At 44.3% G+C, this 17,012-nt stretch overlaps 1 protein-coding gene across 1 annotated transcript; it reads left to right on the forward strand.

The window, feature by feature from the left end:
- The first annotated feature begins 1,602 nt into the window (after positions 1–1,602).
- On the forward strand, positions 1,603–11,727 carry LOC121437767 (hornerin-like). The gene is made up of 2 exons (XM_041637843.1): positions 1,603–1,740; positions 2,794–11,727. Exons 1-2 carry the CDS (start codon positions 1,603–1,605, stop codon positions 11,725–11,727), a joined length of 9,072 nt encoding a protein of 3,023 aa, XP_041493777.1.
- Positions 11,728–17,012: the final 5,285 nt, after the last annotated feature.

The following is a 17,012-nucleotide window of genomic DNA, read 5'->3' on the forward strand; positions in this document are numbered from 1 at the left end:
TAGTAGTTCACTAGAGAGATACTGCTAAAAGGTAATCCAAGTGAAAAAAAAAAGATGAAATAATAATATATGTTGAAGTAATTAACACCAGAGGGACATAAAAGTAAATATATATGTATAGAAACAATGGGATTTAAAAAAAGCCACAGGCACGATCAGGAGGAACCTAAAAAAAACATGTTTCTTCTTGCTATGTTTATATGGTAGTTAGACAAAGAGATGGAAAGAGGAGCCTCTCTAGGCAAATACTGGCTCCCAAGAGCTAATAAAATCCTAGACGTCACCTTGGCTGGAATCTCTTACATTAGACTAGTTTAAAGTGGGTGCATCTGACTATGTAATATTTCAGGTTTCTTCTGAACATCAAATTCCATGATTACTTTACATTTGGATTCTCATGTCATTCCATTCAACTTTTATTAAAGTATACATCATTATATACAACATTACACAGTTGGGTGTACACATACATACACAAACACACACACACACACACACACAATTTTATTTTTTTTAAAAAAAGCCTTTCTGCAAAGTGTCCTAAAGAGTTCGACAGGTGGGGCTGGTACTAGCCCAGATTTGGGAACTACTATTGCAATCTCCAGTTCACATGTAAGGAAGTAAGAAGATAAACACCTAGGAGGTGGAGATGGAGAAGGAGCTGGACTTGTTTAGGAGTGAACTAGGACATCTCAAAGGAAGCAGCTCCTCCCTAGGATGGACCGTCATTGTCCCTATATAAAGGCCAGTGTTTCCAATGAGCAGCACCCTGCAAGCAACATCAGTCTCCATCCTGCTGTTCCGCTGGTGACTCAGGTAAGTGGACAGCCATTCAGTTCTACTGACGATAAATACTATTAAATACTATAGTCCAATTTTATAGTCTTATATATTATATAGTCTATTAAATCCTAAAGTCCACATTATATTCAAAAGCTTACGTTTTAGTATATTATGATAGACTTTTATATAAAACTACTCTGTTTATAGTACCTACTTGAGATCTTTCCTTGAGAGTTTAGGAGCCTAGTAAGCCCTTGGCAGCTTGTCTCTTTTTTCTCTCTGCTGTATAAGCAGAAAGCCCTGAGAAACAGTCCTACTTGAAGAATGAAAATAGAAGCTGTCTGATAGGAGCTCCCTCAGCTCCTATCACCTAACCCTGCAGTTGGCTCTGCTCATTTTTTCTACTTTCTTTATCCTGGAAACTGAAAATCCAAGTTAGCCACCTGGGCTCTTTGGGTAGATTTAGGCACAGAATATAAGTAACATGTCTTTCCCCTGTACTGTGATGGTTGAAACCTAAAAAGAACTAAGGCATGGATGGATTAGCACATTCAGGTTTTCTATAACCCAACAAGGAAAGCCTCCCCTACAACCATTCAGGAACTGAAATAAGACATAGGGCACCTGCTCTAATTTCATCACTCTCTTGCTACATAGCTGGAACAAGTTATTCGACTTTGAATTCATTCTTAACTAGTATAGAAAGAAAATTAATCATGGCTGATAATTATCACAAATGACTAGAAGTAGTTATGTGTTTAAGCACTAAGAGATCAATCTCTTCTTTCCCAATCTAGCTTCACTTGAATTTGCAACAAGATGCCTAAACTCCTGCAAGGTATTGTCACTGTCATCGAAGTTTTCTACCAATACGCCACTGAGTATGGGAAATGTGACATGCTGAGCCCAAAAGAGATGAAAGAACTTCTAGAAAATGAGTTTCGCCAAATTCTAAAGGTAAAAACTCTACATCAGTGCTAAGAACTGAAGAAATTCTCTAGTTTACCCTACCTTTTGTTTATATGTCAAATACCAGAGAAGACTCTCCTATTTGGTAGTAGAGAACTAAATTTGGCAGACTTTAATGTCATAAACAACTGACTAATAATGTTTCTATAACATGATTATGTTAAAATGATTCTATCAAACAACAGGCAAATTCATATACTTAAAAATTTCTTGTCTGTGAGAGCAATTCTTATGAACCACAGAAAATATGCAAAATAGATTGAATTCATATTCTTACATTTTGTTTTCTTAGTTCAAGAAAATGGCCTTGAACTCCAGATGTTAGTGCCTCTACCTACAGAGTGATGAGATACAGGGCATGTATCATAATGTGCAGTATAACCATTGAAATCATTCTCTGCTTTAGACCCTTCATAATACAGAGCTATGTAGACAGCAGTAACACATACCCCGCCAAAATTGTTTTAAATCTGTAACTAGCAAATTAACTAAATGGACAAAAATTATATATAATCCATGCAGTTGTCTACAATTACTATTTCGACTTTAGCTAATGAGCCTTGATTAACTATTGCCTATTGCCCTTTTCTTCCTTCCTTCCTTCCTTTCTTTGTTTCTTCCTTCCTTTTTTTGACAAGGCTTTACTTTCTATCCAAGGAACTCAGGAACTTGTCATGCTACCCATGCTGTTTTCAAACTCAGGATCATACTTCCCTGGCCTCCAAAGCACTGTTAACGGTTATCAGCTACTATCTTTACAAAAAAAAAAAAAAAAAGACCACTTGCTTGCTTCAACCTTTCCATTGCATCCCCTCCTGGCTAATTGTTCTTGTCAATTTACTGCTTGACTATGTGCTGGCCCTCTCTCTCTCTCTCTCTCTCTCTCTCTCTCTCTCTCTCTCTCTCCTCATCATCATAGTCAAAAGAACTATGCAGTCAATTTAAATCTAATTTATTAAATATTGACAGCCTCGTCACAAGGGTTAGCTTGTTTTACAATCTATAGTTACAGAGCCTCCATTTGATTGAATTTCATTACAGAATCCAGATGATCCAGACACGGTAGAAATCATCATGCAAAGTCTGGATCGAGATCATAACAACAAAGTGGACTTTACTGAGTATCTTCTCATGATAGTCAAGCTATCTCAGGCTTGTAACAAAATTATTGGCAGAGATTACTGCCAAGCTTCAGGGTCAAAGCAAAGAAATCACAGTCACCAGCAACAAAAGGAACAGAGTGAAGAAGAAAACGACGACAAAGAGCAGGATGCCTCTTCAAGTTCTTCAAGTTTTAGTGCAGGAGAGAATGATGCTTATTCTAGGGATTCAAGAGGAAGAAATCAACACAAATCTGAGTCAAAATGTAGAAAACCAAGGAATGGGAACCAACAAGGTTCTGAAGAAAGAACAACTTCAAGTCACTTCAAAAACAGTGAGAAATATGAACAGGGACAACATGGATCAGAAACAACCCACATGCCTAGGGAGAGCAGAAGATGTAATTCAAAGGAATCTTCTGGCTACCTTCAACATGGCTCTGGCTCAGGACAGTCGGCTGGCAAGAGTAAAAAGGGTTCTGGCCAACACCAGCACTATGGTAATAAAAACCATGATATACAACCAAGAGAATCATCAGGTTGTGAAGGAGGGCAGTCATCAAGGTCCGGGACACAGAACTCAGGATCAAGCCAGTCATCTAGCCAGAAGAGAAATAACTTTGGGTCAGGAGAGTCTTCTAGTGTAGGTGAATATGGCGCTTCTTCTGGAGAGCAGTCAGGATTTATAGGAAATAGATCAGGACAAGGACAGTCTTCTGGAAGTACACATAATGGCACAACATCAAGACAGTCATCAAAGTGGAAGTCACCTTCCTCAGAAAAGCATGGATCAACGCAACGTAATTCATCAAGCCAAGAAAGGAACAGGTCTAGCTCAAGGGAGTCTTGTGGCTCCCAACAATCTGGGCCTGGCTCAGGAGGGTCTTCTGGCTTTAGTCAACATGGATCTGGGCAAGGTCAGTCTTCTGATGGTAGCCAACAGGGTTCCTTCTCTGGACATGGACAACATGGCTCAGGTTATACTCAGTCATCCAGCTATGGGACACACAACTCAGGGGCAAGTCAGTCTTCTAGCCACAGTACAAGTGGATCTAGGTCAGGACAGTCTTGTGGCTCAGGGAAATATGGTTCTGCATCTGGAAACTCTGCTGGCTCTGGTAGGCAAGGATCTGGACAAGGTCATTCTTCTCATAGTACACAGTGTGGAACATCATCAAGACAGTCATTGAGCCATGAAAGAAACAGATCTAGCTCAAGGGAGTCTTGTGGCTCCCAACAATCTGGGTCTGGCTCAGGAGGGTCTTCTGGCTTTAGTCAACATGCATCTGGCCAAGGTCAGTCTTCTGGTGGTAGCCAACAGGGTTCCTTCTCTGGACAGTCAGGAGGTAGTCATCAGCACAGCTCTTCCTGTGGTCATTCCACTAGCCATGGTCAGCATGGCACTGGCTCTGTTCAGTCTTCCAGCAGTGGGACACACAAGTCAGGTTCAAGTCAATCTTCTAGACAGAGCAGAAGTGGCTCTGGGTCTGGACAGTCTTCTCATTTAGGGGAATATGGTTCTACATCGGGACACTCTTCTGGCTCCACAGGGCAAGGATATGGGCAAGGACAGTCATCTGGTACTGGACAATGTGGTACTTCTTCAGGACATTCATCAAGCGGCAGCTCAGGTCAGTCCACTACCTATGGCAAGCATGGATCAGGAGTGAGCCAGTCTTCCAGAAACAGCAGTAGCAGATCAAGCTCTAGGGAGTCTTGCAGCTCCCAGAACTATGGGTCTGGCACAGGAGGGTCTTCTGGCTTTAGTCAACATGCATCTGGGCAAGGTCAGTCTTCTGGTGGTAGCCAACAGGGTTCCTTCTCTGGACATGGACAACATGGCTCTAGTTATGGTCAGTCATCCAGCTATGGGACACACAACTCAGGGGCAAGTCAGTCTTCTAGCCAGCGTACAAGTGGATCTAGGTCAGGACAGTCTTGTGGCTCAGGGAAATATGGTTCTGCATCTGGAAACTCTTCTGGCTCTGGTATGCAAGGATCTGGACAAGGTCATTCTTCTGGTAATACACAGCGTGGCACAACATCAAGACAGTCATCAAGCTTTGGCTCAGGTCAGTCCTCTCACTCTGGCAAGCATGGATCAACTTCACGTCATTCATCGAGCCAAGAAAGGAACAGGTCTAGCTCAAGGGAGTCTTGTGGCTCCCAACAATCTGGGTCTGGCTCAGGAGGGACTTCTGGCTTTAATCAACATGCATCTGGCCAAGGTCAGTCTTCTGGTGGTAGCCAACAGGGTTCCTTCTCTGGACAGTCAGGAGGTAGTCATCAGCACAGCTCTTCCTGTGGTCATTCCACTAGCTATGGTCAGCATGGCACTGGCTCTGGTCAGTCTTCCAGCAGTGGGACACACAAGTCAGGTTCAAGTCAGTCTTCTAGACAGAGAAGAAGGGGCTCTGGGTCTGGACAGTCTTCTCATTTAGGTGGATATGGTTCTACATCGGGACACTCTTCTGGCTCTACAGGACAAGGATATGGGCAAGGACAGTCATCTGGTACTGGACAATGTGGTTCTTCTTCAGGACATTCATCAAGCGGCAGCTCAGGTCAGTCCACTACCTATGGCAAGCATGGATCAGGAGTGAGCCAGTCTTCCAGAAACAGCAGAAGCAGGTCAAGCTCAAGGGAGTCTTGCAGCTCCCAGAACTATGGGTCTGGCACAGGAGGGTCTTCTGGCTTTAGTCAACATGCATCTGGGCAAAGTCAGTATTCTGGTGGTAGCCAACAGGGTTCCTCCTCTGGACAAACAGAAGGTAGTCATCAGCACAGCTCTTCCTGTGGTCATTCAACTAGCCATGGTCAGCATGGCACTGGCTCTGGTCAGTCTTCCAGCAGTGGGACACACAAGTCAGGTTCAAGTCAATCTTCTAGACAGAGCAGAAGTGGCTCTGGGTCTGGACAGTCTTCTCATTTAGGGCAATATGGTTCTACATCGGGACACTCTTCTGGCTCCACAGGGCAAGGATATGGGCAAGGACAGTCATCTGGTACTGGACAATGTGGTTCTTCTTCAGGACATTCATCAAGCGGCAGCTCAGGTCAGTCCACTACCTATGGCAAGCATGGATCAGGAGTGAGCCAGTCTTCCAGAAACAGCAGTAGCAGATCAAGCTCTAGGGAGTCTTGCAGCTCCCAGAACTATGGGTCTGGCACAGGAGGGTCTTCTGGCTTTAGTCAACATGCATCTGGGCAAGGTCAGTCTTCTGGTGGTAGCCAACAGGGTTCCTTCTCTGGACATGGACAACATGGCTCTGGTTATGGTCAGTCATCCAGCTATGGGACACACAACTCAGGGGCAAGTCAGTCTTCTAGCCAGCGTACAAGTGGATCTAGGTCAGGACAGTCTTGTGGCTCAGGGAAATATGGTTCTGCATCTGGAAACTCTTCTGGCTCTGGTATGCAAGGATCTGGACAAGGTCATTCTTCTGGTAATACACAGCATGGCACAACATCAAGACAGTCATCAAGCTTTGGCTCAGGTCAGTCCTCTCACTCTGGCAAGCATGGATCAACTTCACGTCATTCATCGAGCCAAGAAAGGAACAGGTCTAGCTCAAGGGAGTCTTGTGGCTCCCAACAATCTGGGTCTGGCTCAGGAGGGACTTCTGGCTTTAATCAACATGCATCTGGCCAAGGTCAGTCTTCTGGTGGTAGCCAAAAGGGTTCCTTCTCTGGACAGTCAGGAGGTAGTCATCAGCACAGCTCTTCCTGTGGTCATTCCACTAGCTATGGTCAGCATGGCACTGGCTCTGGTCAGTCTTCCAGCAGTGGGACACACAAGTCAGGTTCAAGTCAGTCTTCTAGACAGAGAAGAAGGGGCTCTGGGTCTGGACAGTCTTCTCATTTAGGTGGATATGGTTCTACATCGGGACACTCTTCTGGCTCCACAGGACAAGGATATGGGCAAGGACAGTCATCTGGTACTGGACAATGTGGTTCTTCTTCAGGACATTCATCAAGCGGCAGCTCAGGTCAGTCCACTACCTATGGCAAGCATGGATCAGGAGTGAGCCAGTCTTCCAGAAACAGCAGAAGCAGGTCAAGCTCAAGGGAGTCTTGCAGCTCCCAGAACTATGGGTCTGGCACAGGAGGGTCTTCTGGCTTTAGTCAACATGCATCTGGGCAAAGTCAGTATTCTGGTGGTAGCCAACAGGGTTCCTCCTCTGGACAATCAGGAGGTAGTCATCAGCACAGCTCTTCCTGTGGTCATTCAACTAGCCATGGTCAGCATGGCCCTGGCTCTGTTCAGTCTTCCAGCAGTGGGATACACAAGTCAGGTTCAAGTCAGTCTTCTAGACAGAGCAGAAGTGGCTCTGGGTCTGGACAGTCTTCTCATTTAGGTGAATATGGTTCTACATCGGGACACTCTTCTGGCTCCACAGGGCAAGGATGTGGGCAAGGACAGTCATCTGGTACTGGACAATGTGGTTCTTCTTCAGGACATTCATCAAGCGGCAGCTCAGGTCAGTCCACTACCTATGGCAAGCATGGATCAGGAGTGAGCCAGTCTTCCAGAAACAGCAGAAGCAGGTCAAGCTCAAGGGAGTCTTGCAGCTCCCAGAACTATGGGTCTGGCACAGGAGGGTCTTCTGGCTTTAGTCAACATGCATCTGGGCAAAGTCAGTATTCTGGTGGTAGCCAACAGGGTTCCTCCTCTGGACAAACAGAAGGTAGTCATCAGCACAGCTCTTCCTGTGGTCATTCAACTAGCCATGGTCAGCATGGCACTGGCTCTGGTCAGTCTTCCAGCAGTGGGACACACAAGTCAGGTTCAAGTCAATCTTCTAGACAGAGCAGAAGTGGCTCTGGGTCTGGACAGTCTTCTCATTTAGGGCAATATGGTTCTACATCGGGACACTCTTCTGGCTCCACAGGGCAAGGATATGGGCAAGGACAGTCATCTGGTACTGGACAATGTGGTTCTTCTTCAGGACATTCATCAAGCGGCAGCTCAGGTCAGTCCACTACCTATGGCAAGCATGGATCAGGAGTGAGCCAGTCTTCCAGAAACAGCAGTAGCAGATCAAGCTCTAGGGAGTCTTGCAGCTCCCAGAACTATGGGTCTGGCACAGGAGGGTCTTCTGGCTTTAGTCAACATGCATCTGGGCAAGGTCAGTCTTCTGGTGGTAGCCAACAGGGTTCCTTCTCTGGACATGGACAACATGGCTCTGGTTATGGTCAGTCATCCAGCTATGGGACACACAACTCAGGGGCAAGTCAGTCTTCTAGCCAGCGTACAAGAGGATCTAGGTCAGGACAGTCTTGTGGCTCAGGGAAATATGGTTCTGCATCTGGAAACTCTTCTGGCTCTGGTATGCAAGGATCTGGACAAGGTCATTCTTCTGGTAATACACAGCATGGCACAACATCAAGACAGTCATCAAGCTTTGGCTCAGGTCAGTCCTCTCTCTCTGGCAAGCATGGATCAACTTCACGTCATTCATCGAGCCAAGAAAGGAACAGGTCTAGCTCAAGGGAGTCTTGTGGCTCCCAACAATCTGGGTGTGGCTCAGGAGGGACTTCTGGCTTTAATCAACATGCATCTGGCCAAGGTCAGTCTTCTGATGGTAGCCAACAGGGTTGCTTCTCTGGACATGGACCACATGGCTCTGGTTACGGTCAGTCATCCAGCTATGGGACACACAACTCAGGGGCAAGTCAGTCTTCTAGCCAGAGTACAAGTGGATCTAGGTCAGGACAGTCTTGTGGTTCAGGGAAATATGGTTCTACATCGAGAAACTCTTCTGGCTCTGGTAGGCAAGGATCAGGACAAGGTCACTCTTCTGGTAGGATACAGCATGGCACAACATCAAGACAGTCATCAAGCTATGGCTCAGCTCAGTCCTCTCACTCTGGCAAGCATGGATCAACTTCACGTCATTCATCGAGCCAAGAAAGGAACAGGTCTAGCTCAAGGGAGTCTTGTGGCTCCCAACAATCTGGGTCTGGCTCAGGAGGGACTTCTGGCTTTAGTCAACATGCATCTGGGCAAAGTCAGTATTCTGGTCGTAGCCAACAGGGTACCTTCTCTGGACAATCAGGAGGTAGTCATCAGCACAGCTCTTCCTGTGGTCATTCAACTAGCCATGGTCAGCATGGCACTGGCTCTGGTCAGTCTTCCAGCTGTGGGACACACAAGTCAGGTTCAAGTCAGTCTTCTAGACAGAGCAGAAGTGGCTCTGGGTCTGGACAGTCTTCTCATTTAGGTGAATATGGTTCTACATCGGGACACTCTTCTGGCTCCACAGGGCAAGGATATGGGCAAGGACAGTCATCTGGTACTGGACAATGTGGTTCTTCTTCAGGACATTCATCAAGCGGCAGCTCAGGTCAGTCCACTACCTATGGCAAGCATGGATCAGGAGTGAGCCAGTCTTCCAGAAACAGCAATAGCAGGTCAAGCTCTAGGGAGTCTTGCAGCTCCCAGAACTATGGGTCTGGCACAGGAGGGTCTTCTGGCTTTAGTCAACATGCATCTGGGCAAGGTCAGTCTTCTGGTGGTAGCCAACAGGGTTCCTTCTCTGGACATGGACAACATGGCTCTGGTTATGGTCAGTCATCCAGCTATGGGACACACAACTCAGGGGCAAGTCAGTCTTCTAGCCAGCGTACAGGTGGATCTAGGTCAGGACAGTCTTGTGGCTCAGGGAAATATGGTTCTGCATCTGGAAACTCTTCTGGCTCTGGTATGCAAGGATCTGGACAAGGTCATTCTTCTGGTAATACACAGCGTGGCACAACATCAAGACAGTCATCAAGCTTTGGCTCAGGTCAGTCCTCTCTCTCTGGCAAGCATGGATCAACTTTACGTCATTCATCGAGCCAAGAAAGGAACAGGTCTAGCTCAAGGGAGTCTTGTGGCTCCCAACAATCTGGGTCTGGCTCAGGAGGGGCTTCTGGCTTTAATCAACATGCATCTGGCCAAGGTCAGTCTTCTGGTGGTAGCCAACAGGGTTCCTTCTCTGGACAGTCAGGAGGTAGTCATCAGCACAGCTCTTCCTATGGTCATTCAACTAGCCATGGTCAGCATGGCACTGGCTTTGCTCAGTCTTCCAGCAGTGGGACACACAAGTCAGGTTCAAGTCAGTCTTCTAGACAGAGCAGAAGTGGCTCTAGGTCAGGACCGTCTTCTCATTTAGGTGAATATGGTTCTACATCAGGACACTCTTCTGGCTCCACAGGACAAGGATATGGGCAAGGACAGTCATCTGGTACTGGACAATGTGGTTCTTCTTCAGGACATTCATCAAGCGGCAGCTCAGGTCAGTCCACTACCTATGGCAAGCATGGATCAGGAGTGAGCCAGTCTTCCAGAAACAGCAGAAGCAGGTCAAGCTCAAGGGAGTCTTGCAGCTCCCAGAACTATGGGTCTGGCTCAGGAGGGTCTTCTGGCTTTAGTCAACATGCATCTGGGCAAGGTCAGTCTTCTGGTGGTAGCCAACAGGGTTCCTTCTCTGGACATGGACAACATGGCTCTGGTTATGGTCAGTCATCCAGCTATGGGACACACAACTCAGGGGCAAGTCAGTCTTCTAGCCAGCGTACAAGTGGATCTAGGTCAGGACAGTCTTGTGGCTCAGGGAAATATGGTTCTGCATCTGGAAACTCTTCTGGCTCTGGTAGGCAAGGATCTGGACAAGGTCACTCTTCTCCTAGTACACAGAGTGGTACATCATCAAGACAGTCATCGAGCCATGAAAGGAACAGGTCTAGCTCAAGGGAGTCTTGTGGCTCCCAACAATCTGGGTCTGGCTCAGGAGGGTCTTCTGGCTTTAGTCAACATGCATCTGGGCATGGTCACTCTTCTCTTAGTGGGCAACAGCATTCCTCGTGTGGAGAGTCATGTGTCAGTGGTCAGCATGAATCTAGTACTTTTTCCTCATCTAGCAATGGGCAAAGTTGTTCACCATCCAGACAAATACCATTTTCCAGGCCTCCCCATTGTAGCTCAGGTCAGTCACCTAACTGTGATCAGCATGTTTCTACTTCCTGGCAGTCCTCTAGCTATGACCACCAAAGGCCTGGGTCATATCATTCTTCCTCCTGTAGTAGTCAGGGGAATACCTGTGGAGATTCTTCCAACTTTGGCCAGTATGGATCTGGCTCAGTTAATTGTTCTGGCTATGGTAATCAAATATCTAGTTCATGTCAGTCTACTTACCCCCACTATGGATCTAATATAAATCAATCTTCTAGCTACGGACAGTCATATTCTCATGGTCAGTGCAGATCTAATTCAAACCAATCTTCCTGCTGTGGTCAACAAGGGTCTGGTTCAAGTCAGTCTTCTAACTATGGCCAATATGAATGTCCCTCGAGTCATTATTCTAGCCAGAGAATACCTGCGGCTGGGTGTAATCAGGGTTTTAGCTCTGAACAATATGGGTCTTGTTCATATCCCTCTTCTATCTCTACTCAAAATTGTCCCAGATCTGGTCTGTGTCCTAGTTCACAACAATACAGGTCTGATTCACGTAACTCATTTAGCTCTGGATCATGTGGTTCTGGATATGACCAATATTCTAGTTATGAGCAACCTCAATCATATGGGAGATGTGGAAACCACTTGGAATGTGGAAACCCCTCAATTTGTAATGAAAACCAACCAATAAGTGTGTATAGGCAAGTAGAAACCTCCTCAGCTTGTGACTTTGGACAATTTACACCTCCACGTGGACACAGTAGATCCCATACTACTGGACAATTGTCACTTTACAATGCGGACAATAGACAAGGTGACCCTGACTATCAGAGCATCAGGGAAGGAAACTCTGGAATGAGAAATATAGGCTTGGGTTCTTACAGTTTCAATAGCAGCACTCCCCTTTATGAGTATGTCCAAGAGCAGAGACGTTAATTCCAGAGTGAGGAAGGAAATGAGCTACCATTAACTTAAATGTTAATTTAAGAAATGAGAAATTGTTGTAGAACTCTTCATGTCATTTCTTTCTCAATCTGGACATATCTGCTCTCATTCTTTTCTTTTAAATGAAAGGTAGCCTATATTCCTTGTTACTGAGTTCCTCCCAAATAATGCATGATATTTGGGATACTTAGGATATTGCACTGGATAAATGCTTAGTTTGGGGAATAAGTTTGAAGACTAACTTAAAAAGGTTGGGGCTTAGTGGGATTAAGTTTGGAACAATTTAAAGAATATGGGGTTTGGTTAAGGTATCTATCTGAAAATTATATTTAGTTGGGGGTGATGCTAAAGTTGTAATAAATTATACATTTATTGGTAAAGAACTATATATAATAAATGTATTATCATTGCAGTTGCCAAAGCTTTATCTTATGTCAACACACAGTTTAATCTTTAATGTTAGATGGTAAGAGAAAGAGGAAAAAACAGGACAGAGTATTAGTGGTTTCTATTTTTACCCAAATCACCAAGATACTTCTTTGGTACATTTTAAATCAGTAGGTGAATAAGTGCCATTAAGTTTTTGCTTCGGATGCTTCTCTATAGCCATTGGAAAAGTGGTACAGGACCAAAGGATCCAAGCATGGGTTTTAACTTGATTTCAGCAAGAAAGAGCTTCATTCCCATTTGTAAGAAATTGTTTCTGTTTCTTTTGACATCTTACAGTATGGAAATATAAGTAGTGTACTCTCCCCCTGTGTAGAGATATCATCAGTAGTCAGATGGGAAGGAAGCTTACCATTGTCATAGGATTCTTTGTTTGACTGTAATGTATTTGCTTTAAGTCTTTGGATTCAAATAAGTAGATTGCATTGATATTGACAATAAATTAGTGGTGATTAGATACTGAGCTTTGTCTGTCTTTTATTTCATTTCACTTCCTTCACACAAGTGTTCAAACTAGAAACCAGCACAAGTAGCTATTTCCCAAAGTCCCATAATCCGAAGACTATCCAGATAGAAAACTTAAAAGCTCCCAATACTCCCTTCCTCTATATTCTCCCTACCTGATCGTCCTGTTCCCATGCCCACTCCCATCCAGACCCCTCCCCCAATTCACCTATGATGTCTATTCTATTTCCCCTTCACAGTGAAATTCATGTGCACCCTCCCACCTTGAGCCTTCCTTGTTACTTAGCTTCTCTGGGGCTGTGAATTTTAGCATGGATTTCCTTTACTTTATAATTAATACCTACTTATGAGTTACCACATACCATACTTGCCTTTCTGGGTCTGGGTTACCTTACATAGGATGATCTTTTCTTGTGCTATCCATTTGCCTGAAAACCTCAGGATGTCATTGTTTTTAACAGCCGAGTAATACTCCATTGTGTAAATGTACCACACATTTTCTTTATCTATTTTTGGTTGATAGACATCTAGGTTGTTTCCGATCTCTGGTTATCATAAATAAAGTTGCTATGAGCATAGTCAGGGAGCATCTTTGGGATGAAGCAGAAACCTAGTGCAATGGAAACTCCAGGAATCTATGAGGGAGAGCTTAGCTAAGACTTCGAGTAATGGGGGATATGAAGCATGAACCGGCTGTCTCATGTAACCAGGCACAACTTCCATGGGTGGTACTGGGACTGTGACACAGCCACATAACCTCTGACCTCCAATTTACCCTCCTACAAGATGTGCTGGGGTAAGAGTGGTGCAGAAATTATGGGAGTAGCCAACTAATGACTGGTCCAGCTTGAGACTCATACCATGAGACAGAGTCCACCCCTGACACTGCCTGGAGGGACAGGACCCAGAGGCTGGACAGCCCAGAGACCTGGGAGAGAATCAAACGTGACTGGCAATAAAAGCAAAACAATGTCAATGAAATGATTCCTAAGGCTATTCTACTATACACTATACTCTTAGGTTGTTGTCTAGCTCAATTGTTATCAAAGAGGCTTCACCCAGTTTCTGATGGAAACAGGTGCAAAAACCCACAGCCAAACATTAGGAGGAATTCGGGGAATCCTGTGGAAGACTGGGTAAACAAAGGGTCAAGGACATCACAAGAAAACTGGAATCAACTAACCTGGGTGCATAGGGGCTCAAAGAGACTGAAAGGCCAGTCAGAGAGCTTGCATGGGTCTGACCTTCTTTACATATTGTAAGCTGGGTAGCTTGATCTTCTGGTGAGCCTCCTAATATTGGGAGCAGGGGGCTGTCTCAGACTCTGTTAACTGTTTTTGGGACCCTTCCCTCCTACTGGGTTGCCTTATCCAGCCTTAATAAGAAGGGATATGGAAAGAGGAAGGGGAAGGGAAAGGAAACGGGAAGGGGAAGGAAAAGAAGGGGAAAAGGTGGAAGGGAAGGGAAGAGAAGGGAAGGGAAGGGAAGGGAAGGGAAGGGAAGGGAAGGGAAGGGAAGGGAAGGGAAGGGAAGGGAAGGGAAGGGAAGGGAAAGATATAAAGCCCTCCAGGACCAGGTCATACTCCACATATTGTGCCCTGACCTAGCAATGATGAGTCCGCCTGACCCCCTTCTACCAAACCCTCCCCATACCCAGCCCAGATTTCACACCAAGTGTCCCAGACTAGTCTGGAGAGTCTTATACCATTCTCAATCCCCAGGCATGGCTCCAGTGGCAAACCTTATGTGCCAGGCCCAGGTGTTGAGTTCACCAGATTTTATCCTACACATGCTATATTGAACCTCCAGACTTAGCCTAGGTCACACATCCTGTATGCTAGTCCAGTCTAGCGAATCTCCTGGACTCTATCCCAGCCTGTACTGCATCCAACCTTCAGGCCTATCCTGGGATATGTATCTGTGTGCTGCCAAAGCCTGATGAGTACCTATAACCTCAGATGTTCACTTTATCCCCAGTCCTCAGGTCAATCATCAGTCACATAGTTAAAACCCTGGAAAATTGCATATCCAAACCTTCAGCTTAGTTCCACAGCCTCTACGCCAGCCTATGAAGCTGAATGCCGCCCACCCATAGAATCCACATATTCCCAGGTAAATCTTGAGTAGTACGGGTTGCACATCAATGAGATCCAGTCATCTGTCTCACTCACATATTTTCTTGTTTAATATAGAATTGGACTCAGTCTAAGAAAAAAAAATCAACACTGATCTGAAAACAACCAAGCTTGGACAAAAGCAAAATAAAACTAATCTCACATCAGACATACAACCAACAACATGCCAAATCTCATCACAAAAACACAAACAAGAAAGGCCAAGACAGTCTGCCTACAAATTGAAGATAAACAAGATCATCAGCACCTGGACTTAACTAAACAAATGAAAGAAAGAACCCAAATGAGTAGAATCAGCAATGATCAGACAAACATTACAACAGAAACCAAGTTCAGAACATTATAAAAGAAAATACTTCTTAAAAGTATTTTCTTTCTTGAGATTACAATACAATTACATCCCTCTTCCTTTTTCTCCCAGCTCCAACCCTCCCATATACCCCTCCTTGCTCTCTTTCAAATTCATGGCCTTCCCCCCATTAATTATTGTCACATATATGTATATTGTGTGTGTATGGACATACATGTATATATATATATATATATATATATTCCTAAATACATAAATAAAACTTTCTCAATGTGTAAGTGTTGCTTGTACATATATTTTCAGGCTGACCATTCAGCACTGCATAACGAATTGGTGTGATCTTCCCTGGGGACCACTATCTCTCCTGCTTGTAGCTCTCCTCAGTTTCCTGTAACTCTTTGTGTAAGACTGAGCTCAGCCTTGGGTCTTTCCCCTGTCCATATTTGCAAGTCTATTACTGCCCCTTTCAGCTCAGGTTTAAGCAGTCCTGCTGGAGAGTCGTTTTGAGTGTTCCTTCTGGCGTTGCTAGGAGACACGATGTCACCTCAAGCTTTTACAGTCCTTCTGTTCCCTCTTCCATGATGCTCCCTAAACCTTGGGTACAGAATTGCTTTGAAGATGGATCCATTGGGACTTGATAGGTTTTGGTTTCCATAATTGTCTCCATCTGTGGCACAAAACACTTTCCTTGCTGAGGGGGCAAGGGTTGTATTTACCTGCAGGCATGAGGATAAATATGATGTAGTTCAGAATGTTTTAGGAAAGCTGAGGTCGGAGGGTCTCCTCCAAATTCTCACTTTTTCTATGGGCTTCTGCTTCACTTGTCTAGAAGCTTGTTCTATGAGGTCCCACCTGTCAACTCTTGATTCCAATTCCTGTGCAAATGGGATCCTTTTCCGAAAGTCCTCCCCTACACCTCTATTGTGTGGGTACTGCCTAGTTTGGCTCCAGTAGCTTCAGCATTTCATGTTTAGGTCTTTGATTCTTCCTACTCAGCAGCGTATGGTCACATCTCTAAAATAAGATCATGTCTTCTGACATAAAACAAATTCTTACAAGTTCAAAAAGTTTGAAGTAGTTTTGCTCATCCTATCTGACCATAATATAATAAAATTTAAAATTGACAGCAAATAAGTTTCTTGTAAATACACAGATCCAAAGAGATTAAATAACTCATTGCTGAATGATGAATGGGTCAAAGAAGAAATTAAAGAAAGAAATAAAAATATTTGAGAACTAAATGAAAACGACAACACAACAAAACCTCTAGGATGCATTTAAATCAATCCTATCAGGTAAATTTATCACTTTAAATGTCTATATTAAAAATCAGAACGAGCATAAATTTAAAACTTAATGATGCAACTCAGATTTTGGAAAAAAGTAAGAACTAGCCAAATCCAACACCAGTTGATGGCAAAAAATAATAAAAATCAGAGCAGAAATTAATGAAATAGAAATGAAAAAAACACAAATAATCAACAAATGTAAGAGTTGGTTTTTTGAAAAAATAAATAAGATTTACAGACCCTGTCCCAACTAACCAAAAGAAAAAGAGGACCATCAAAAAAAAAAAAAACAAAAACAAAAAGCAAGACATCAATAACATAAACAGACACACAACAAATGAGGACACTGAGTTAGAAATGAAAAGTCAGGGCCTGATGAGTTCATAGCAAAGTCTACTGGCACAGTCAGTCAATCCTTAAACTATTTTTAAAAATTGAGAGAAGGGGCACTTCCAAACACCTTTTATGAGTGTTTTCCTTACAAGTATATGTGTGCACCACATGTGTTCCTGACACCCATGGCACTTGACCCCCGGAACTAGAGTTAAGAACAGCTACCAATGAGCATCTCTCCAGAATTTAGTCCGTTCTTAAAATTAAGGAATTGGTGTCATTTGCAATCTCATGGGT

This window comes from Microtus oregoni, unplaced genomic scaffold (genome assembly GCF_018167655.1).
Source record: "Microtus oregoni isolate MIOR12 unplaced genomic scaffold, Mior012 000054F_ref0000373, whole genome shotgun sequence".
Lineage (NCBI taxonomy): Eukaryota > Metazoa > Chordata > Mammalia > Rodentia > Cricetidae > Microtus > Microtus oregoni.

Bases quoted from the DNA above. Each gene is read 5' to 3' on its own strand.
- LOC121437767 (XM_041637843.1), top strand. From the start codon at position 1,603: ATGCCTAAACTCCTGCAAGGTATTGTCACTGTCATCGAAGTTTTCTAC. The intron at 1,741-2,793 runs GTAAAAACTCTA...ATTTCATTACAG, and splicing joins AGTTTCGCCAAATTCTAAAG to AATCCAGATGATCCAGACAC.